Below are 25,020 nucleotides of genomic sequence, written 5' to 3'. Positions count from 1 at the left end.
TGTTTTTTTTTGACCTGAAAAAGAACCATTTATAAGCGCTAACTAGGACTTGTACCTTCTCCCTCCTCCATCATGGCCCGGGGCTGAGTGAGGGCAAAACACTGCATGGTCTCATATCGCTGGCCACCAGGCCTCTCTTCTGACATCCCATGGCTTTGACCATGGACAAAGTTCACCAGCATACGACAGTTGAACGTGTGGCTCTTCTGCCGGGGTGCCTCTCCACCCCATGATGGCCCATTTGGTGCTATGAGGAAAAACAAAAAAGGCTACTGGTAAACAGGTGATCGTGGCTGTGTGTGTTTGTGTGTTCAAGAATGTTCAGATGTGGAGATGTTCAATCATTCTTTACACAGGTGTGTGTGAGTATGTGACCGTGTTTAAAAGTAGATTTAGGTGCATTTATGAACCAATGTCTCACCATTAGACTTGGGCAGATTCTTGTGAAACTCCTCCCTGTCCTCATCGTGGATGATGTTGTACACGCTGGTGTTGATCAGCTCCTCCTGCTTGTACTGCAGGTACTGTGTCACATTATCTGACACAAATACAATGCTGCCCTCTCGGTTCACCACAAACAGAAACCCATCCAGGGCCTAAAAAACAGCAGACAAATGGTCACTTGAGTAAAGAAAGACATATCGATGCAAATAACTAAATTATATATACCTTATTTGGTTACAATTTCACCCCTCTAAAAACCACCTGAGACTTTTCTATCAACTACATGTAAGCAATGACTGGTCCAGCATATGGACAGGCAGCTAATTGGTGTTGGTCTTTTGCCCCTGAGTGATTGTCCCCAAGCTGACCTGTAGGAGCAGCGGTCCCAGATGGTCCTTGTCAATGACCCCTTGACCAGTAGAGGACACATCTGCCTTCTGGACATCGTCAGCACTGCAAGAGCTTTTTCCTGAGGACAGATGAAGTACATCACACTACTGATGAAGAGTTAAGACAGTGAAAAGTGTCATTTTACAACAGCTATCAATGCATCTAGATTTTTTATTCAGTTCTTTACATACTGTGAATTATTTCCATTATGTGACTCAACTAGCTGTTATTCTCCAAAGGAAAAATGTCAGAATTTGCAGAGAGTGCACATGACCAGTGTGTTTTTGACCAAGGCATCATTCTGTGATTTCCATCTGGCTGTGGGAGCTGCTTCTTTAATACAATGACATAAAATACTTCTTCTCGTCACCAGGTGGCAGCAGGAGTCATGGATGCATGGTTAGCATGCCTTTCTATTTTTAAAATCAGCATGTGTCTGAGGCTTTGTTAGATACCACTCTATATAGCAGGGTTATCTGTGGTGTGAGACACTAAGCAAGACGACAAATAGTGTGACACTAGAATTAATGCCATTTTAAACCGAGCTAACGGTGAGGGCTAACAGATCAGAGGAAGCAGCAAACAGACAAAAACGGACAGACAACTGATAAAACTGATTGCATAAAAGGAAAGATGTGTAAACTGGGGAGGGAAAAGGTGTGTTAAAAGGACAACAGACAGAAAAGAGAAGAATAAAAGAGAGGCCCTCCATCATTCCCATCCTGTAACTATGGCAACCTGGCTGCACAACGCCGGGGCCAGCAGTAGCCAGCTGTGACCCTCTGGGTAGATTCCAATATGATTGCTGTCTCTCTTCCTTACCCACTTAACCTTGCAGATCTAATCTCAACCGAGCTAAAACAGGTGGAAGGAAATATCCTACTTTGCCTATCCAATCATATCAAATCTGCAAAATGATTGGAAAATGGCCTACGGATAGGAGCGACTCTCTATAAGGTCTGATTTCTGAGTCACCGGCGTCATTAGTCTCCCAGAGCGAAGCAGGGTTTGGCACTAACAGATACACACTGTCACTGACAGCCTTGAGCCATGACCACCAAGGATTGGTCTCAATTACTGGTGTTCATTTACCCCTAGCGATACAAACAGCCAAACTGCCTGTCGGTCTGCGGCAGCCTGGCCATGAACCAAACACACCACTTCATCACTGGCATCATCTGTCCTGCAGCAGGGTACTTGACAAGACCTGGCCTAACTTTATTCACTGTTTACTCCCCAGATACAAATGAGGGAAAGATAAATCATATCTTCTTGTATGTGGAATGTATGTGTGTAATTTGCACAGAGGTGGTACCTTGCTCTTTGATTTGTCTGATCTGCCTGACGGTCTCCTTGAGGATGGCACATTTGTCAGGCTTGACGTTGAAGCTGTCGATGTTGGAGAGGTTGGCAGAGATGAGCTCAGCCAGCTCCTCGATGTACTTGCTCTCCTGTTCCCTCCGACGCTTGTCACACCTGCCGGGGCGCCAAGGGGATTAGACACGTTGCCATGACAACCTCACCTCCGCATGCCCCCTCCGTATGCAGGCCATACGGCCGGGGCTCAGATGCTTCAGATGGTTGCAGCAGACACGCGTTTGAACCGGAGGGGGGTTAAGGGTGTTGACGTGAAGTGAGGCCAAGAGGATGGAGGTGACCTCATGCACTTTTTTACATTTACACCAAAAACAGCAGTAGACAAGAGTGAACTGATATATGAATCACATTTAACAGAAGTTACAGCACTCACCCTAAGCCTGGTGTGTCACAGGTGGACAGTTTACGTTTGCGGTCGGAGCACAGCGGCTCCATCGAGTTGTCTCCTACGCCACTCATCTTCAGCGCATATCAGCACCTGTAACCACACATATATACATGTCATCATATATATATGTACACACACACACACACACACACACATATATACAAACAGTGCAACATGATCAGTGAGAATGAACTGAGAGTGTGGTTTTATACACTCATATGTGTGTGGTACAATCTAATCAAAGGATAAGTGTGGATTGGAAAGTGCCCTCAGCCGTTTGCCAAAAATTACACCAAATTGAGGCAAACCTCAAAAGCTTAGTGTCAAGTTATGGAAAAAAAATCAACTAAATCCCCAAGCAGTTGAGGTTATAAATGAAGTGACTTCCAGGGGAAGAGTAGATTGTAGATTCCTACAGATTTATGAGGGAAAACTATCCAGTTAGTAAAGCAGCCTTGGTTCCTGCTTAGTGTTTGATGGGAGTGAAATCTCATCTGTTCCACTGTGAGGAGCGACTGATGATGATGTAGTGATTTGGAGCCTCAAGGGAGATGGGTCATCCTGCGTTCAGCCAGCCTGCCCGCTAGAATGATACCACTCTGCTAGCAGCGACGACACACGTACACACTGCGTATACAAACCGTTTCCAGTACACTTACATGCTCAGGCATGTCGCGGCACAGTCTGTAAGAGAGATGAGTGCTAGCAGCTACTGTCCCAGCAAGGCACATATTCACTAGCCTGCGTCTTTGTCTAACTGCCCGGGACTGTATGAGCAAAAAACACATGGTGCTCAAGCTTGTGGAGCCTAGAAACAATCCAGGCGAGGCTCCACACTGTATTCCAGGGACTAGTAAGAATTATCCCTCTTCCGCATTCCCTTTACTCTGCATTCTCCATACTGGGTTATATCCGTTCTTTCTTCCAACAGGTTTTAAATGCTGTTTCCCCCCCATACCATCCTCAAACAACCCCTCCCATTCTCTCCCTCCCTCTCTGGGTGTAGCTGCACTGGGCTGGGGACCCTGCCCTTGTTTTCTTGCTCTGGCATTGCCCTGTGTCTGACCCCCTCAGAGTTCACGTTAGAGGAAACCTCTGTAGCCAGCCTCTAAGGTCATTGCTCTTTCCTATTCCCACCCAGAAACACACACAAAGCTGTAGCGAGCTGCTGTGCAACCAGATTGTTCGACTACAAGACTGTCCTCTGCTTTGTGTCTGCATGTGTGTATATGTGAGTGTGAACAAACGCAGACACACAAGCTCGGTCCTAAACACAGAAGAGTGAGCTCATTCCAGAGTGGAAAAGTGTAGAACGGATGGGAGCCATTATGCAACTCCAGCTCCGCAACTGCAGGCTAGGACATGCAGCTCAGTCAGCCACCACCACTACTACAACTACTAGAAGAGCACCCAGTCTTAGACACGCACTCCGCGCTATAAATCTGCATAGCATGCTTCTTGTCTGTCTACCTTTCACCACCCCTCTCTAAATCTGCCTGCCCTGCTCCTGCTGTGACTCTGTGCCTCTCGTTGCCCTCCCTTCTCTCTTTCTTCCTTCCTTCCTGGTTTCTGTCCTAAGGCTCACCTCTGCAGCAGTGGAGAAAGATGACATCAGCCCTCAGTCAGCCTCACATCCTGAAACGGACAAACAGCAGAGCTGGGGGCTGCTGGGAGCCTTTCTGAGAACAGGGAATGCATAGCAGGGTAGTACGGTTTCTATTCTGGTTATGGGGAGGCAAAGCTGAAAAACCTCAGTAAATGTAAACAGGTTTTGACACGGAAATGCAATTGTCTTCAAAAAATATATTTCTGGATCTCTCTCTTTTTTTTTTTTTTAGAGACAACTTTAGCAAAAGGGATTCAGACAACTGCAAAGCACGATTTCCTATGCTTTTTGGTTTCACACTAGTAGGTTCTATCAGTTCACTCTGAAAATCTGTCAATCTGAAAACAGACAACCGAAGTAGACAACACCTCTAGTGCAGAGCACGAGATTATGAGCGGCAGCCCACCAAACCACAGATGAGTTTTAACAGGCCTGGCAGTAAGCCACTGATCTGAATCAGCTTCATTTGACTATGTGAAACTTGCTCAGGGACAGGACATGATAAGTTGCACAGCAGCTGCCAGTGTGAGAAATACAACATCTCATAGTTAAACAGTTAAAAATAAAATGGTCTGAACCTTTTATGGGTTGTCCACCTGTGGTGTGTGCATGAGTGTGACCATGTGTGTTTTTCTACACATACCACATGCTCACCTTGGCCAGAACAAGCCCCAGTCAAGCTCCATTCAGGGTCTACTGTCGCTTCAATGTCTCAACATCCCCTGAAAACAGAACGAGAGAACAAAAAGGTCATGAACTGTGGTGCTCTCTGAACGTCTAGATGTCTCAGAATGACTCGATGTAATGCCACTCCGTTGTTTTACTACAAAAGTAGCATGGCTTCTTTGTATGTTTTACTTTCACAAAAATTCATGGGAAAAAACTGATTTCTAAAATTGCACAGGAAGCCACAGTAGATTGCATCCTGTTTGCGTCCTCCCTCAGCCTGTTCCACTGCGTCATCACTTCCCTTTCCTGGAAATGTGGCCACTCATCCACCCTATTTACATATTCTGTTTATCAGGCTGCTTCCCTGTCGTTCTGGTTCCTACTCACACCTTGTATGATTGCTGCTGGGCATCACAAGCTTAGCTAACTCAGCACAAAGCCAACAAGACAGTCAGAAAATTCCTGCATACGTTACTCAAACGGTGACTTACACTGAGCTCAAACTCTGATTGGTCAAAGAGGCTATTACGAATGTGATCTGTTTTTCCTACCATTTTTTTTTCTTTTTTTTAATACAGTGTTTTTACTACCTTCAGAAAAGTTTTGAGATACTTCACATGTGCTGGTAACTATTCTTTCAAAGCTTTCCTAACCTTCAGTACTTTAGAGTTGTATTCATAATGACAGTAAAGACGGGCCTCTGGGATTTTGTGTTCTCTCCTCATAGCAATTGGATAAGCTTTCATCAAAGCAACAGAAATGAATCTCTTGAACCGGTCACTGATGTCTGTGTACAGTTGTGGGATTTCAAAACAGCAGTTTACACTCATTTAATAACTTTTTACTTTGCTTTGGATTTTTTTTCTAGCCACATTTTCATATCAAGGGACCCGTCATAGGCTCCTGACCCAAATACTGGGAGGGCTTGGTCTTCAGTGTTTGGGTACAAACTGCTCCCAAAACCACTGACCTTTAGCACCATCATCCTACTGCCACAGATAAGCCTACCGGATGTTCTTTCCTTTATGAAATCTAATACTTATACTGCTCTAAACACAAATTCCTCACAATACAGCTACAAAAATGTGTGGCTTTAGTAGTAATTGAAAAAAAATAACATTTGCACTGCTGGTGGCCTCTGAGGACACGCTGAATAAAAATAACTGATTTCATGAAAAACTTGGATTTAATAAATGTTTCAACTACTGAAAAAGAAAAAATATATATTGTGATATATATGTGATATATATATATATATATATATATATGTGATATATATATATATATATATATATATATATATATATATGTAGGTTATGACTCACAATCATCATCACAATGAGCCACACACAGGCAGTCTGCCACCTACTCATACCTACAGCCCAGTGTTTGTGTGTGTGTGTGTGTGTGTGAGATCCTCTAGCACAGATCACTGATCACATCAGTCCTAAACGTGGGGCTTCTACTGAGCTAATGCTGCAGCTGAATAATTTAACACAGAGAAAGAGAGAAAAGCGTTCTCCTTCTGTCATCTGTCCAAACACTGTTTAATAATTCTGAGTCAACTTTGACCAACACCAAAACAACAACATCAACAATTTCACAGACAACACAGTGAGAAACAAACACATGAAGTTTTTTTTTTGAGCGTCTTTTTCTTACGTTCAAGTTGTTTGGACCCTTGACCCTCAATTTTTATTCAAGTTTATTTTGTTAAAGTGTGTTTATACCTTTGCTTTCTGCCCTTGTTTACTGTGACAGGTAGAAAAACACACACCAGGCACGCACAAGAAACATCAAGAAGTGAAATGTAATTTAGAGCAGGAAAAGTAAGCAACTGCATGAACGTGGACTGCAGGAGGAGGAGGAGGAGGAGGAGGAGGAGGAGTCAAGGCAGACTGAGTAGAATAAAGAGGGGGAGGAAGAGTGGGGATATGAAGGGGGAGGGGAAGAGAGAGGAAACTGAGCTAAGAAGTGCTGAGAGTTATTTAACAAAAAAAAAAAGGATAGACTTTGATGCCCTTTACTAAATTATACTTGTTTGATGCCTTTCTTATTTTTTAAACAGAAAATCTGCTGAGCTAAAAACACCATGTGGCATTTTTAAAAACACAAACATAAAAAAACACTTTTAACCAAAATTATAAGTTCTCAGTTTCAACACAGTGTCACTGATGAAAACAAATGGTTAGATTTCAAATTAAAACTGCAGTGAATTGTGCAAATAGTTTGAAACAGAAGTGTGTAATGCTAACTGCTGTACCTAGCTGGAGCACAGTGCCACCGGGAACAGTCTTTGGTAGTCAAATATTTTGTGGAGGGGCGCCCACACCTTTAGCTGCAAGGCTAGCCGCTATCTGTGTGTCGACTGTGGTGTAGTGTTCGGCATATTAGGCTTTCCAGCCAATCCTGCTGCAGACAGGTCTCCAGTAGATTAAGTCAGTGTTGCAACAGATCAGTTCTATTTTATATAAACACATAAATGACCTCAAAAAAAAAGAACTTTTTGCAACATTAATAATGCTTCTGATTTGCAGCTCAAGTCAGCTTCTATGCAGTTAAGTGGTTAATATTATCATGCTGCTCAAAGAAAGTTCTGAGGTTGGCACTGTGCACTGAAAACCTGATTTATGAAGTTAAGATATAGATGAATGGACTTGTGTTTTTTGTGTGATCAAATGTTGCTATGCTGCATTTTTGTTTCTCTGGTAAATATTAAAGCATAGAGGGACTTTCAAGTGTTCTTTTAACTGGGCGGTGAATGAGCCTCGGCAGTGAGTTTGCTTGTGTGGCTGCTCAGAAGTGGTCGAGGGCAGTGGAGGGACCATCTCTTGTACTACAAACTCGATGACTGTGAGGGGTTTCACTTCTTCATATCTTAATCAAAACTACCCGACAGCATTGCAACCACTCCCGTACCAATCCTGTGTTACAAAACAAGCATTTAAACATTAATGGTGGCGTGATTATCTCACAAGCGTTGGACACCTCAAAGCCACCAGCTGACTCCATTTGTACTTGGCTAATTAAGTGATTAAGGGAGTAATACAAACATGCAAGACACCTGTTGTTAGTTAATGGAACTAACTGACTAGCTAGCTATGATGATTCGGTGGTCTTTTTGTAATGAGAGTAAAACAACTCTCTGCTCTCAACACGATAGCAACTCATGCTGTTTTTTTCCTGTGTGCCTACCAGGTAAAAGCTAGAGATCCGATCACCCTTGTAGACTTGCAGCCAGTATTATAAAAACACATATTTCGATACACAGCCGCTTGGCTAAAGGCCAGAACAGCAGCAGTGTCAGTCAGTCAGTCGGGACCAGAATAGTGAGGAGGACATTCCTGCTCAGCCTGAAATAAAGCCTGCAATCTGAGCTTCCTGAGACAATAGCCGTTTTCTCATATGAACTCTGGACAATGTCTGGAGAATCAGGTCCAGACGCTGTCTTGAGTTGCCCTTTCACACATAAGGAGATTGTCCGTGTCAGACGAGTTCTCACCTACTGGAAATACTCAGTTTGGTTTAGACGAGGGATGGCGTCTGGGTAGAGTGTGCAGGAGGCAGGACATGATGTAAAAACTATTCTGCAGAAATCACAGTGGGTTTTTTTTTTTTTTTTTTTTTTACAGCAACAAACAACTGAGTCTCATCATCTCTCCAGTTAGACTTTTTTTTTTGGCGTCTTTGTGTAAAATACCCTTCTTCTTCATGCTTGGATGTTTGTATTCTTCTGGTTATGCACCAGTTGCATGATAGAAATGTCTTCAACACACCAAATCGCTTGCTGTGAATTCTCCGGACAATGACCTGCTGTATTCACACACGGGCTCAATCGGACACCATACAGACTTTGTACTAAGGAGCTGGCAGGGTAAAGTCCGTTTAATGTCCGGTCTGACTGATTCAGACATTTGCGTTCTCACATACAGCTCTTCCAGGTAATGTGTAGATAAGTTCAGAGTTGCAGCGCATGTGTGAAAGGGACTAATGACTGGTATGACTGGTCCACCCAAAACAAAGATCGGACAAACTGGGGCACACATACACACAATTACAATCCCCCCACACACAAAAAAAAACAACACACATGTGCCCAAAGAGAGAGTTAAACAGCTCCAAGTCTGAGAAAAAAAAAAAAAAAGACGACAATAAAGACTATTATTATTTTGTGTCCTTTTTAAATCATGGCAGATATAGGCTACTATAAGCATTTAGTGTCATTAAACACATACACACACAAACACACAGAGACACACCACAGAGGCGAGGTAATAAAGCAACAAAAGGTGTCCTCTAGAGTTTAGGACATCAAGTGCAAAAAAGGAAACAAAAGGACAGAATGACTTCCTGTTTTTCTTCAAAGGACTTTCCCACCTCCTGCCAAGCAGTCAACCAGCTATACACTGGGTTTGGTGCAACTGGAGCTCACACCAACTCCAGTCTCAACATAGTCTTTTTAAAAACCATGTTCTGCATCCCTGCTGCCTGCAGTCACAAATAACAATTAAATAACAAAAATGAAAAAAAAAGAATACAAATTGAAATATTTTATAATATCCAGATGTTTAAAGTATACTTTTTGGATCACATGTGTAATTTTTACTTCCTTCAACAACAAACAACTTGAGTTTTCAGGTGTATTTTAGTATTTCAGCCTTAATTTCAGCAGCTTTGCACAGGTTCTGTTGGGTAAAATTGGAGAACTGAAATGTTTTTGGCTAACTTGGCACTCATAAGAGCCCATAATGTAACATGAGCTACAGGTGAGCTCTCTGTAGGTTTGGCTGCATTTATAACTGGTTTGATGTGTAACAGACTGGAATGTCTCGTCTATTATGACCCAACTGTTATAATTTTGCGATAAATAAAATATTGTCCACAATGATAAGTTGCACCTTGTGGAACTCGTTAGCTACTCGTTAACTAATCCGACTCAATCAAACTTAATGTGACTTAATTGGCAGTAATGTACAGCTGAGACATACATCTAAAAATTCGGCTTTCAGCCTCGTCATACTGCTCTTCACCAAAGTCTGTAGAGGAAATTCTCTCCACTCACGTGCCACTTGATGCAATTTTCTAAATGCATGCTGGACCTTTTTGGATATTTGGCCTTGGAAGTGCAGTAGGTTAGTAGGGTAAACAGTAAGGTAGTTAGCCAGGCATGCTAACAATGACCTCATGAAACGGTGGCATTCGTTATGGTGAGAACGAGTGATTTACGACGAAGTCTGTGCAGTTGAGAGGGTTTGGTGAATATGACTTGAAAACTCATAAGAAAGCTTCACAGAAAAAAAAAAAGTTAAGCAAATTAAGTTTAGGGTAAGAATACAAAAATATTCTTGCATGAGGGCCGTTGTTGTCCCTCGATGTCCTCAGTTCAGTGAGCCATCTACTGATGAGATATGTGACAAACCAAAAGGACGACCTTCTGTTCCTCGGCGAGGGATCAAGGACAAGGAATCAAATTAAGTTGAAATGGAAAGGCCGTCATATGAAAAGCAAAGTTGCCATAACAAACTTGACTTTGTTTGAATGAATGAAAGCATGGAGCGCTGCTACAGTGACCCTCGCTACATGGCAGGAAAAACAAGGAAACAAGAGACGACATTACTGCCTCTTGCTTCATAAAATTTAGAACTGAATGTCACTTTGTTTAGCAACGATCTGTCATCCCGACATTTCGGGGATTCCCCACTGTAACTTTGAGAGAAGATAACTTCCAGAGGCGAACGTTCACAAAAGTCGAATGTACCCCTGACGTCGGTGGATATTGCTTATTAGCCGTTTTTTCGAGCCAACATTACACATGATTTTAATGAAACATAGTGGGACTAAACTAGAGCCAGAGGGTTTGATGGCAAGATGGAGAGTGCCGCCACACAATGAGATTCACGGACGGGGATGAGGAGGACATATGTCAAGCATGTGTGTACAAGTGCGGATTTTGAAAAAGTGAAGCTGTAAATTGTTCAGAGAAAGCCTCCATTTAAGTGCAGAGGCAGCTGTGAAATTCCAGCAAGGCTCAAAAAACCAGACTGGAAGCAAAGTCCTTTTCTTTGTCTGTAGTGTGGCTGGTGGTGGAGCAAGATGTCCCCGTCTCTCTTTATTCCTCTGCGTACTTTTGATGTGAAGGTCCATTCAAAGCGATGCTCATGATCTGGGTTTGTGAGCGGACACTGCCAAAAATAAAACAAATACAAAGCTAAATCTGTTTCCTTTCTGTTTATCAAAGTCACTCACTCAGATAAGCCACAACAAGCGTGACAAAATGCGCCAATTTAGAGTTAATATTAAAGTCGTACAAAGACCTGTTCACACTGGAATAAAGCACACCTTTCAAAAACCACGGCGGTGACGCAAATGTGAGAGAGAGGTGGAAAACTGACAGAAACGCACCCTTACAGGAGCTTATTGGAGTTTGAGATGCATTCCTGAAAAGCATCGGTAAGAAAATGAAGCCTCAGACTTTAAAGGAATCCAACTTGAAGGTTGAATTTGATTTTCCAAACCAAGCCTTAAAGGTGGGAAAAAAAAATACAAATGTCTAAAAAGGTCAGCTATGCTTTATATATTTGCACAGTTCCCAAATCGGATAATCTACGTCAAGCATAAATTTTGCACTTGAAAATAAATGTGGGCTGAATTATCAATAAATTAAACCCTTCTTAACCCATCTGCAACTCATTTACGGTGACTGCGAGAAAACACACTGTTGACGTACATTATATTAGAAATTTCCTCATAAAAAGAAATTCATAAGGGCACATGAATAACATTCAATGTCTAAAAAAAACACAAAACTGCTATTTGTCCTGGTAGCTTTCCCCTCACACTCGTAGTGTACATGATGTCCACAGATGAAGGTGGTGAGGGAGAGAAGGTATTTCAAAGCAGAGGAAAACTGCCTTCATAGGAGTGTTTTTCCCCTAGAAAAAACATCCCCCACCCTCGCCCGGCTCGCACAACACACACAGAGCTCAGGCGGGCTGTGTGTGCATCTCCCCATTTTTCTCACACAAACTGCAACGTGTAGAAAAACCAGGGAAAATAAATGAAGGTGGAAACAAAGAGATGGCAGTTTCCACTGTGTGTGTGTGTGTGTGTGTGTGTGTGTGTGTATCACACATGCATCTCCTACAACTATCCATCATTAATACGGACAAAGAGCAAAAAAGGAACAGGAAAGGACCCGCGTGAGCGCAGATTCAACCGGCTAGCTCATCGCATAGCACCACTGTAGCGCTCTAACAATCCCTTCATTTTCTACAAGCTTGACATGTTGGTGTATATAGCAAGGTGATAAGAACGAGGACACGGCATTGTTCAGTGGAAACCACAGTGACCAAACAAAATGCGGGCGGCTGTGATCACACAAGGCTAATATTATGGAAATTAGTTCATTAATCAATGGCTAAACAGCCTTTTATCTGGGGAGCCAGAGCGCCGGGGCCTGATCAGCCTCCATTCTGCCCGGTCCGATAACACACACACACACACACACACACATATATACATCTTCACTGGTAACTGATGTAGATGCAGCGAGAGGACAAATCTCATGTATCCATAGATAATTCAGTGTGAAGACATGTCAGCCATTATAATTACTTCTGGCAGTATTTTTAAATGACCTCATGTCGATACAAAAAGACTGTGCTTGGTTTCAACTTTGCTTTACAGAAGCTGTGTGTGTGTGTGTGTGTGTGTGTGTGTGTGTGTGTGTGTTTGTGTACACGTTTCAACTGTGCCACTCAGGAAAAAAGCAGATATTCATTTTCAGACCGCAGCGCAGCACTGACGATTCTCTCTTCGCTTCCTCCCTCCCTCTCGCTCGCTCGCTCTTGTGTCTTTCTCTCCTCCCTCTCCGCGCTCCCTCCCCCTCCCTCCCTCCCTGCCTCCCGCCCTCCTCCTCCTCCTCCTCCTCTCCCCACCGTCCCTGTTGGATTGGTGGAGTAAACACAGGAAGAGAGCGGGCTCTGTTCCACCACGCCAGAGCTGGGGCTGGGCGTTCCTGCAGAGCTCCTGCGCCGGGGTCAAAAGTTTACTGTGGTTTTCATTTCACCTTTCCTCAGCCAATCACAGCGCCACACTGCAGCGCCTGAACTCTGACCCCTGCAAAGAATTCCTCTCAAAAGATGGTCTGACGCCAGTTTCACAACTGCTCCCCCCTCCCATCTCCCTTTCCTTTCTTTCAACTGGCCAGTTTCATGTGTTGACAGAGCCTAGGTGAAAAAGATTCCAGAAATGAGGTACGAGGGGTAACGGAGAGCAGAGAAGAAGAACTGGGGGTTTTAAATCCTCACAGGGATGCGTTATTAAAAGACTATCAATATTTACTTTCTTTTATCTCCCTGGGTGATGAACTTCTAACATTGGCAGAGTTAAAAACAACAACAACAAAATAACACAAATTACCTAAAAACTGGAGAATCACATGAGGATCCTCTTACAATCTGACATATAAGCGCTGCGCAACATCCCACAGAATGATGGATTATACAAACCGTACACTTGACAAGGTCTACCGCTCTCGTCTTTGGTTTTCTGTCTTCATGTCCCTTGTGCTACTACTGCACACCACATGCTTCCTAGATCCAGGATAACTCTATTAAAAGCAGTGTTTCCTCTATATTCATTCAGGAGTGGTGGACCAGTAAGAACATTACTGTTGGGAAACGGAACATTATAATCTAGATAACAAAACAAAACAAACACAAAAAGCATAAGGCCTGGTGGTTAGAAGTAGCCCTTTAATCATGATCAAGTAACCAAATATTAAAAATATCAGTGCTGCAACTGCTCAAAGCGCTAGAACCGAAAACTAAGACCAACAGGGATGGACGTGGAGCAAAGAACAAAAATGACTCCCTGCCACCGCGGCTACAAAACAATCGCAGCTTCTTAAACACTGAAAAGTGTGTTTAAGAAGCTGGATACCGGGGTAAGAAGGACCAAGAGTTGAAATACAGCAAATGTGAAAAAAATGGGAAAAAAGAAATTTGTATCACAACACTCATGAATCTGTTTAAGATTTTAATTCAGTTCAAAGTTACTCAGTCTGACAGGACATGAACACACATGTACACACACACACACACACACACACACACACACACACACACACACACGCTGAGCCATAATCCAACTGTGGGTTTGTTTTTGTCTTGGTGACACTGCACTCTGTTCCCATCTGCTGAGTGATTAAGCCTGCACTGCTAATCAAGTCCCTGACACTGTAAGGGAGCAGGCGAAGGACGACACACACGCTGATCTAGCTGACACGTGATGGTCTCTGCTTCAAACTGCCTTCATATAGTTGTTTTTTTTTTTTTTTTTTTTTTTTAAACACACCAAAGAAATTTCAGGGTCAACGTTCCAGCATTCAGGCAGACACACACACAGCTATAAATGAAATCAAACTTGATGTGTTCAGAAAGGCTTTCAAACCGTCAGACACAACGGAGCTAGTGCTGAATGATTTTGAAAAAAGATCTAATTGGCCGTTATTTCCACTGATGTTACAAATGCGATATGATTTGTGATATTAGAGGGAAAGATTATTTTTATACAATTGTTCTAATTTTCATTGAAAAACGTATTAAAATGATTATGGTGTGTTTTTTTGCGAGGACCTGATGTTTTGTCTGTAAGAATATGGTGTGTAGGTCAGAACATCTCTGCAGCACAAAAATATTTAATTTAAAATAGTACTTTGACACACATTTTGCCTTTAATAAACATTGTGCCTCCTGCGATTTAAAAAATTGCAATAGGCCATATTGCGATTTTGATAAAATTTCAGTTAATAGTTCAGCCCTAAACACAACGAACAAAAGCCAGAATACTCTTGATACATTCATAAAGTTATGTCTCTGTGAAGGAGCTTGTGAGTTGCCATGGGTTGAAACTTGTCAAATCTGAAATTCTCCACAGACCAACGATTTGGTTGAGGTTAAGCTATGTCACAGTTAGTCGAACTTGGTGTTTGGACCTCACATAGTCACAAAACACATCTAAATGGCTGCCATCTGGAGGCCTGTCAATGTTTTGTATCTACTGTTGTTAGAATCCTAGTGACTATAGCTCCTCTATAGTCTTATTAAGATTTCATTTATTTGCAGTGAGGCAACAACAAACCCTTCCAGACATGTATTGTACTGTTTCTGCCAAAAGCAAAAACAACTGTTATCTGCTTTCAGAACATAATCTTTTATTAAATAAAAAACATGGAGAAGTAGCAGTAAGAACACCAATAAATATCAATATGGATAAGCAGCACTGGTAATGATGCCCATCCCGACCAGCAACCGAATGGAAAACTCCTGCTGAGCTGTTCTTGGGCTTTGAAGGACATCAGTTTCTTCTGGATTTTGTGCAGAACTGATATAATGATATATTACCATTATTGCTTAAATTTGGGGTGAAAATCTATTATATTGAACCTGAACATGAACTAACCACAAAGCATCATGCTGCATGTAGTCAAACTTAAGCTGTTTTCTCATATGAACTCCAGACACTGTCCGGAGAATCAGGTTCCGGATATTGTCCAGAGCTGCTCTTTCACACGTGTAGCACACAACGAGAGATTGTCCATGTCAGACGCGTCCTCACCTACTGGAAATACTCTGTTTAGTTTAGGCGAGGGGTGGCACCTGGGTAACGCGTGTAGGAGGTGGGACATAACACAACAAGTACGCTGTGGTTGTAATACGGTGTTTTTGAGCTTTTCAACAGAAATGAAACGGCTTTTGTTTTACGAGAAATCACAGGAAGTCCTTTCTCGCATTAGTGCTAGCTCCAAAGCGAAGTGTTCAGGCCCAGTCAAAACAATTCTGCTGAGAATTCACTGCTGTATTCACACATGGGCTAAACTGGACATTTACACAGACTTTGTACTAAGGAGCCGGAGGGGTAAAGTCTGTTTAATGTCCGGTCCGACTGATTCGGACATTTGCGTTCTCACATACAGCTCCTCCGGGTAATGTCAGGATAACTTCAGGGTTGCAGTGTATGTGTGAAAGGGGCTCTAGTTGTGGATCGTGTTAATCTAATTACTACACCATTAACTGTACAGCAGTTGTAGAACTTTTGACTGCAGCTCTCTTATCTCCCAGTCAGGAGAACTCAGAACTGGTCCCTGTTAGACGCGTCCATTGCCAAGTATAAAAGCTTAAGAGCAGCATGTTGGCACATGTTTCTAGCTCTGCTTTGGAACAATGAACACATTTTCCATCGAGTATCTGTAGTAAAATTACATCACATCATTTGATTCGTTTAAACTGAATCCATGAGATCAAGATCTTTTACACAACCACATCTGCAGGACAAGGAAAATACAGGAGATACAGCATGTCACAAGATTTCACAGCTCCATATTTACACAAAACCTGCATCTACCAAGGCAAAATGATTACAATGGTCTCCTCAGAGTCTATCTTATCTACATGCAAACTAATGTGTGAAATTTACCATGATGATAGACTTCTTGCTGATGATTGTGTAGATGAAAAACAACTTTTACATGGGAGCTATATCCTGCTTATCTTTGAAGCAAATACACATATCTTCACTGACCAGCTAGTACTCACGACTGGACATCCAAAACTTGTGACTATGAAACACGCACTAGAACAAGCACTGATCCTATTTTTACAAAAAAAAACAAACAAGACAAAAGAGTAAGTCTGTTTTTATTCAAACATTGTTAAAAAAAAAAACAGTCAAGCATCAAACTGAACCCTGTACACACTGTATCGTTACACTACTTGTGATTACTATCCTTGCTTGTCTGTCAAAGGAAATTTATTGTGGCTTACTGAACTTTACGACTTGACTTCATCCACGTTGTGCCAATACACACATACATACTGCCCTGCCCCCCCCACCCACACCTTCCTCCCACCCCTCCCCCTCCCCCTCCGACTGAGTCTCTGGCCCACAACAGTCAAAACTCTGCCACCTCTACTTTAAACCACACTCATAAATTACTTTCAATGATGTTTTGCATTCATACAACGTCAAGGGTTGCCACATGGAACAGGACGATATCAGACTGTTAGATTACTGCTAATTGAACGGGGATCTTTACTGCTATTATAGTGAAGCCGTGGTCATGTAGAATCATGTGTTCAAGTATAGCTGCAATCAGATAAGCATATATGAGCACCACGAGAAACCGTATGGAAACACGGTGATGAGTTGCCAAAAGTAGAGCCACCTCCGTACAACATACTACATCGGACAAATGGGCAACTCTCAATATTTCATGTGTGTTGTTTGATATATAAACTTGTGCAAAGTTCGGAGTGATGTGGCAATGTCAGGAGGCAAGTGTTGGCTCGGCTATTCTGGGGACAACGGTAAGCTCCGGAGCAGCAACCTTTTGATTGGAGTGTTGCCTTAACGACAAGCCACATAAACAGGGGTGACGTCACCAGGCAGAGTGAAGAGCAGTAATGGTGAAAGGAACATTTTCCACTTTATACAGAAAGGAGAGGGGGAAAGAAAAAAAAAAAAAAAATCAGCCCAATTAAGAAATACGAGGGTTGTAGAAAAAAGGATAATAATAAATCATCTGACACATGCCTTGCCAGTGTTGACATGCTGTAGTAAGTCTGGAGCCGTTAACGATGGCGTGGAATTCTGTCATTCATGGCTTGACTCCCCTTTGAACTGAAGGCAGCAATAAAGGAGAAATCGCACTTGTGGAAAATCAAAATGCTGTCTCGCACAGTGCTGTGAGCAAATGTCTCCACGCTGACTGCAACTTGTGGTAATTTGCTTAAATGAAAGGAGCTTTTTAATTGCAGGTGAACTAAGAGATGGGAGACACTCAGTGCCCTTACAGTCCCTGCTTGCGTGGTCACTTACGTGCGCGGATCTTCTTACAACTTGCGACTGGAGGATTGTGCCAGTCCCAGCTGCCTCGCAATCCAGACAGGCCCAGAAACCACACCACTATGCCACATAATTCCAGTATCAAACTGTTTCATCTTGGACATGTACAGAGAGAAAGAGGTACACAATGTTAACAAAAAGGAAATAAGTGCAACCAACCACCACTGTTGAATTTAAAAGGGGGATGGAGTACTGGGGGCTGCCTGTGCGAGGCAGAGTACACATGAGCACTAGTGTTGTCACGATTACCAAAATTATGACTTTGATTGATACCTGCCTAAATATCTTGATAGCGATGCTGAAATAATACCACAGCAAAAACCTAAAACATCAAGAAAAGTAATGGAATAAAACTGATTTGTAGCAGCTTGCGAGTTATGGTAAAGTAAACATTACCAGTGCAAGTGTTCACATATAAAAATAGGCCTATTTGCCACATTGGTAAGTCAGCTAAAAAGCTAACGCCGAATTAAACAGTCGAACTCCGACGGTGGAAAAAAGTTTGCTTGTCACAAAATAAATCACAATCGTTTGACTTACATTTGAGGGCATGTAATTATGTTATCTATCAGATTTGCTAACCTGTCGCTCTTTGAATTCCTTGAACAGGTTGGCATGTCTGTCGGCGAGATGTACGTGTTGGCTCCCTTTGTCTACGTGGGTTTCTGTCACTGTCAGTTATGTAAGCAAAACAATGCCTTATTTCGCTCTGTGCGTCTGCTTTGTCAACAAGCCGTGGACGGTAGGCAAGAGCACTTGTACTTGTAGCCATGCCTCTTGTTCTGTCACCATGAAAGCTGCAGCGTGCATATGAGAGAAAAAAAAAAAAAAAAAAACAGAAAAAAAAAACGGCTGGCACGCCCACTATGCCTGCAGGGAGTGGAAGCAGAGTACTGCACACACACACACACTGCCTCGCTGTCGCACATTGACACAACTCATAGGAAACACAGCTCTTATTAAAAGACTGTCATTTTGAAAGTAAAGTTACTAATAAAATGGGGGTAAAGTACCGTTTTTAAATGGCACGGTATTGCAGTGTCTTTCTAGTATCGGTATACCGTATGACACTAATGAGGACAGGAAAATTTCAGGCAGGGAGAAGATGGAGTGTGTCCATGTAGCAGTTGAGAAGTTCATCCAGAAATGACAGTGTCTCTTTTTCTCTTCTTCTCTTCACTAGCTTCTTTCTCCCTCTCTTTACGCTGCCTAACAGACAGAAAGAGAGCATCTGGTAGCAGTTATCTCACAAACCAAACTTTTTTTCACCCTTGCTGTCTCTCCCCCATAGCATTTTTTATAAAAGGGGGCCCTAAACAAAACACAAACAAGGTCTTGCTAACATTTTACAATGGTAACAAAACTAGGCCAGGGAGCTACCCTCCCACTGGCTTGTTCAGGTGAACCCGTTTTACGAGCATTCTTCAGCTGGGGGAGAGAAAGTTAAAGGGGGAGTTGAAGTTAAAGAGGAAGGGCAAGGAGAGGAGGGGGGACAAAGCTCTTGGCACCCCCTTCCCTAATAAACTCTTGCCTTCGTCCAATCAACGAGGACTACAGAGGGTGAACTGTTCCAAATCCTTGCTGGTTATAAACTGGAATTGGGTGCAATGATTGCTTCAGGCTGCCCGTTAGGCTTTTAGAAGTGTGCATGGCTCACATATGGCTCAGCTAGCGTAACACTTGGATATTACCTCAGAGTTGAAGAAGAGGGGACCGAGGGGATGAATGAGATGTGACTTCAAATAGAGTCAGAGTGCAAACTGCACCGCTTGACTTGGGACTTGCTGTCTGGCTTTTTCTGAATAGTGAATAACAATCCGGTTTCAGCAGCTCTCATCTCATACTCTCACTCTCACTTGTTTGGGTGAAGTAGCTGTAAATATTTCAGCAGTGGAAACACGCCTGTCTTGTTGAGCAGAGTTTTTTGCTATATTTAGCTCTACAGAGGTAGGCAGAAAAAGCAAACCTACCTGTTGAGTACTACTGAACACACACCAGTGTGTGTAATGCACACTTTAACAATCACAAAAACAGATCACCGTCATTGCATGAGACCTTGAGATGTGGGGACTATACAGGATGTTTTACACAGCTTGAAGTGACTACAGGAAATGTTTGTATTCTTAAACCTTTGTCGTAACAGCCTCCAATTACAAGTCAGAGTCTACCTGGTACGGAGTTAAGTTTCAGGGAATCCTAAACAACTTCTAAATAATCTAACCCGAGGTAAATCCCATTAATATCAATGACAAAACGACTACAGAAATTTTAAAGATGTACCTTTTCCCTGAATGACAGGTACTTGGTGCAAAGTATCAGTCAGAGACAGCAACTCTGTTGTTTTCCTTGACTAACTCAGCACTCCCTGTACTGCCGCCTAACAAAAAGCTACTAGGACCAAGGAGTCATATTTCAATTAGGGGAAACAATCAGGCTTTGCTTTCAGCTCTGTGTGTCATCAAGAGTCCTCTCAGAGCCTCTGCTCATCTATACAGCTATTAATCTTAAATTGAACACATACCACATGACCGATTGGCAGTTACTCGAAACGAAACTTATTATCTCTGCCTCTCTAAAGGCACACAGACTGACGAAAGTCCAAAAGAATGCCATCTATTCAGACATCAGTGATGCAAAAATGCAGCTTGACAAAGACAGATTAGAGACCGTTATCAAAAAGTGCCTCTGCCATACAAAAGTGGCAAGCTCTCCACTCATTTTTTCTGCCTCTCTCTGATACCAGACAGTATTTAGAAGCTAATGCAGCCATACAGTAGAAATATTTACCCAAAACCACCAAGAGGAGATCATTTAGCAAAATAAAAATCAATATAAAATGTTCATCCTAAAGTTTTTTTTTTAAGTGTTTAAAACATTGAATGTTGAACACATATATCATTTTATACCAACTTCATAAAGAAACATTCATTTTAATTCAGCATACTGACTCCAGAAAGTGCAATATGAATCTGCTGTGTTTCCATCTATACTGCACATATGTATGTTTTACAATACAGCAGACCAGAGTAAGCCATCAGTGGCAGAATAGGAATCAATTCCCAAAATCATAATCAACAAAGTCCCGACATTACCCAACTCTATAGCTACAGATGCCTCTGAATGAATTAGAACAAGCAAATCTAGTGTATTTTCACGCAGATTTATTATCTGCCCAATTATTTATTTGTTCACAAAGTCTGATTAGTAACTATCTCCCTAAAATTGTTCACATTTTTATTGTACTGTTGACAGGACTCTTAAATATCCAACATCAAAAAGGACCGTATATCCCTATTAGCTAAATATCAGTTACTAAATTTGAGCATCAATCTGGTGACCTCATGTAACCACAGAATCTGCCACCACAGAGGGACTTCTCCCAGTCCCATGAGAAAAAGTGATAAGTTAATGAATTATTGAGAGTGCAGGGGCCGACAGACAAAGAGCGAAAGCCACGCATCCCAGTCCCTTCTTCACCCCATCTGCAGTCAAAGAATCCCCCCAAAGATTGATTCATTGTTAACGCAGCCTGACACCCAGTGTGAGGGAGAAAGAAAGTGGTAGATAAAGGGACGGAGAATGGGGGACAGGGGGCTCCATTTGCCAAGAATATGAGCAGAAGCAGTTCATTGGACAGGTTCCCACAGTGGTCATTCTACCACTTACAAAAATACCACATACGTGGGCTTGAGTAATGGCATTCCATCAGACTCAAAATAAAGACATGTTGGCTCATCTGACGGTGGAGAACTGCCAGCGGCACCATTCTCACTTGTTCATTCCCAGCTACACACCATTCAAATGGCCGCATTATTGAGATATTGGAGCCTTTTTTAATGACCGGCCTGCATGAGTTTATATAGAGGAGAAGCATTCATCAGTAGGTGACAACCTAGCAATATCATGGAATTACAGGCGGGAGACAAATTAAATGAGTGGAGAAACACAATCAATGCAGATGCTTCCACACAGGTGCACTGCATGGTACAATTAAGCAATTAACATTCAATCCTGCTCTGTGGCATGTATAAAAATGCTGAGCAGGCCCAACTGATTCTGATTTTGTATCAAGATGTGCGAAAGGAAAAGATTTAAGTGACTTTGGAAGAGGGTTGATTGTTGGAGCACCAATGGCAGGAGCTTCAGTCATAAAGACTGTTTAACTGGTTGGTGTTTCAATACAAACAGTGACCGAACTCTAAATAGGGTCAGAAACTGTGATCATCAGCTCACATTTGATGACCATGATGCTTGTGCATTAGTGTGATATGTAAAGAAAAACAAGAGCAACTCTTCCTCAGGTGACTGGGAATGTCAATGCAGGACGTGACTGTCGGCAAGAACAGTCAATTACATAGAGAAGGATATTATAGTAGGGTGGCAGCGCATAAACCCCTCATTACAAAGATGAATGCACATTTGAAAGTTCAGTGGTGCAAAAACGAAAGGTCCTGGTCTACAGAGATGTGAAAAAAGTGATATGGTCAGATGAGTCATCTTTCACCATATTCTTGACAAATGGGTGAGTGCATGTGTGGCGTACACCAAGAGAACGGTACAAGTCTGAATACTTGACCCCTACAGTGAGGGAATCCCCTGGCTCTGTTATGATGTGGGGGGCATTTTGCTGGCATGGTTTGGGTCCACTTGTCCCCTTAGAGGGAAGGATCACTGCAAATCAACACAAAGTTGTTCTGAGTCATCACCTTTTTACTATGATGAAACATTTCTATCCTGATGGAACTGGTTTCTTCCAAGATGACAATGTCCCAATTCACAAGGCATGAGGAATCATTGAATGGTTTGATGAGTGTGAAAATAATGTGAATCATATGCTATGGCCTTCACAGTCACCAGATCTCAACCCAACTGAACACCTTTGGGAGATTTAGGACCGACGTGTTGGACAGCACTCTCCACCACCATCATCAAAACACCAAATGAGCGGGACCACAATAGCCAATGAGAGAGAGCTGACGGTGTTGCCAAGTAACGGTAAACATTCTAGTCCTTGTGGCTAACATTAGCTAGCATACTACTGTTGACAGATATTAAAACTGACAGTTAAAATCTCACCTCCAGTTCTCGCTGAAGAACAGACAACCCGTGTTAACCGCGTGTCCCCAACCATTTTTTTCATCCAGACTTGTTTAGTCTTCTGATTTTGCTTTTTCTCACTGCAAAGCATTTGTTTACATCAGCTTCCCCATGAGATCACGTGAGATCACATGAGGTGGCGCATTACTCCCTCTGGCGCAACAACCTTAATAATATCCTGTAGTGTGTGATGCGTCATTATTGTCAAATCTCGTAGTGTGTACAAGTTTGAGATTGAAGATAAGGAAATCTGTATAGTTTCTCTTTTTATGTGTGATGCAACCCAATTTCAAAATTGGTTAGAATTTTACAACTCCTGTAGTCTGAGCCCAGCTTAAGACACTTTATGTTGGTTTTTCCTTTAATTTGTCACCCATCTGTAGATAATACCTACCTGTTTCAGAGACTCTCACGTGCAAATAAGCACTGAAGTGTAAATGCCTGCAAGTATTGGCAGGGATGGCCCCGGGCGAAGACAGCGACAGCACACCTAGACCTCAACGGTTTCAGTGGAATGACTAACCTGCCTCCTCACAGTCTGCCTACACATGAGCACGCTCTCCAAGAATGTCCTCTTACCAGCTCAAAGACTTGAGTGCTCAGCATACACCTCTTCCTGCACAGAGAGAGCACACCTGGACTCTACCTGAACCCTGTGAGCATTAATCCTCCTCCTCCACCGAAACACATCCATCTCCCTCTGCCAGTCTGTCTGTCTCTTGCTCACATACACATGCAGCTAAATATGATTTATTAGCAGTGAAAACCAACATTTATCACAGTGTGATGGGCCATTATACCCACCATTACAATCAGGGATATGTAATCTCACTATAGCCATGCAAATAAATAACAGATGCTGTGGATTCTCAAGAACAGCCACACTGAGCTAGTCAGTTCAAGTTTGGTTGTCAGCAGTGAGGGTCAGTGATGTGCTAGTTAATACAAGGGTGGTTAATTGTGATCTGTAGCTGGGTGACATAACTCAAACAACCACAAACATTTTTTTTCTTCTTTTAAAAAAACTACCATTTGTGTTTTTGTGCGTTTTAAGAATTTTACAATTACACTTTTTTAGTAAGTACTGCTGTATTTAGTTTGCCATGTTAAACAATCAGAAAACTATTCCACAAACAAAACGAAAGTACACTGAGTTGAAGTGAGTTAACCCTCCTCTACCTTCATGGTGTAGGCTATGCAAGCGTAACAAACGAGCAATAAACCATTTTATTTTAATTTTGTGTATCAAATACTGTGATGTAACTGGCTGTGAACACAGATTGTTCCTGCAGTCCTGCTTGAACCGACACTAAGAGGCAAGTCTGACTGTCTGGTCAAAAATATAGTGCCTAAAGCTATTCAGCTGTGTTGTGGACAATGAACACAGCCTAGTGGCGCTACGAAGTTAACATTTATTTACTGAAACACAAAAGAGTTCACACATAAGCAGTGCTGAGGGTTAACAGCGAGGCTATCGCACAGCAGCGAATCAGAAAGCCTGTATCTCGTAAAGTTTGTAGCTAGCGGATAATGAAAACACCAACAAACACCGCGATCGATAGAAATGGCACAGTATCGAGCCGTGTGTATCAAAAATCACTCTCTTATTCACAGTTAAAGCGCTAAATAATATCATAACAAACATTCCATAACAAATAGACAGTGGTAAGGTGGCTCGTTGTATCACGGCAGCTTAAAAACCACAGCCTGCTCGGAAGCGGAGCAGCACCAACTGCCTCTGTGACAAATTTGCGCGTTCAAACACACGCTAGCATCGTTGTTCAAAACTTGCTTATTACAGAATCATAAACCCATTGCAGAAAACTCACCGGCTTCGACGCTTTCATTGAGTAGAGCAGTTTCTTTTACGCCTCTACAAACTCTCCGCCATCTTCGGCAGGACCGTGTTTGTTTAAATGGGAAACACTCCCAGAGCGGAGGGAGCCAGCTTGTAGCCGAGCGACAGGCCTTCTGGGTAATGTAGTTGCTTTCCCTCGCAAGCCGCATTCAAAGTGAGCGACACGTTCTGCCAATGAACTACACGTACACAATACCCATAGGTGATACGAAAAGGAGTCACTGATATTATTAGGGAAGAGATTTAAAAATTTATTTATAGGCCGGCAGAAAAGCAGCTTTATGC

At 42.4% G+C, this 25,020-nt stretch overlaps 1 protein-coding gene across 7 annotated transcripts in view; it reads right to left on the bottom strand.

Moving 5' to 3' along the window:
- ncoa3 (nuclear receptor coactivator 3) overlaps nucleotides 1-25,020 on the bottom strand; it is a 38,373-nt gene that overhangs the window by 10,064 nt on the left and 3,289 nt on the right. For 3 of the 7 annotated variants that reach the window (XM_067588146.1, XM_067588153.1, XM_067588151.1), the window contains exons 1-7: nucleotides 24,707-24,836; nucleotides 4,860-4,927; nucleotides 2,585-2,689; nucleotides 2,150-2,310; nucleotides 813-913; nucleotides 422-596; nucleotides 56-247 (exon numbers count right to left, since the gene is read on the bottom strand). In XM_067588146.1, the coding sequence (XP_067444247.1) occupies nucleotides 56-247; nucleotides 422-596; nucleotides 813-913; nucleotides 2,150-2,310; nucleotides 2,585-2,670 (715 nt within the window). In that variant the 5' untranslated portion in view covers nucleotides 2,671-2,689; nucleotides 4,860-4,927; nucleotides 24,707-24,836. Of the gene's footprint in view, nucleotides 1-55; nucleotides 248-421; nucleotides 597-812; nucleotides 914-2,149; nucleotides 2,311-2,584; nucleotides 2,690-4,184; nucleotides 4,279-4,848; nucleotides 4,928-24,706; nucleotides 24,837-25,020 lie in introns of those variants that run through there. The other 4 variants (XM_067588149.1, XM_067588148.1, XM_067588147.1 and 1 more) reach the window with 4 other exon arrangements.

This window comes from Thunnus thynnus, chromosome 4 (assembly GCF_963924715.1).
Source record: "Thunnus thynnus chromosome 4, fThuThy2.1, whole genome shotgun sequence".
In the NCBI taxonomy this organism is placed as follows: Eukaryota; Metazoa; Chordata; class Actinopteri; order Scombriformes; family Scombridae; genus Thunnus; species Thunnus thynnus.
Note: the sequence above shows the minus strand (reverse complement) of the source record. Positions and strands in the feature narration are given on the sequence as shown.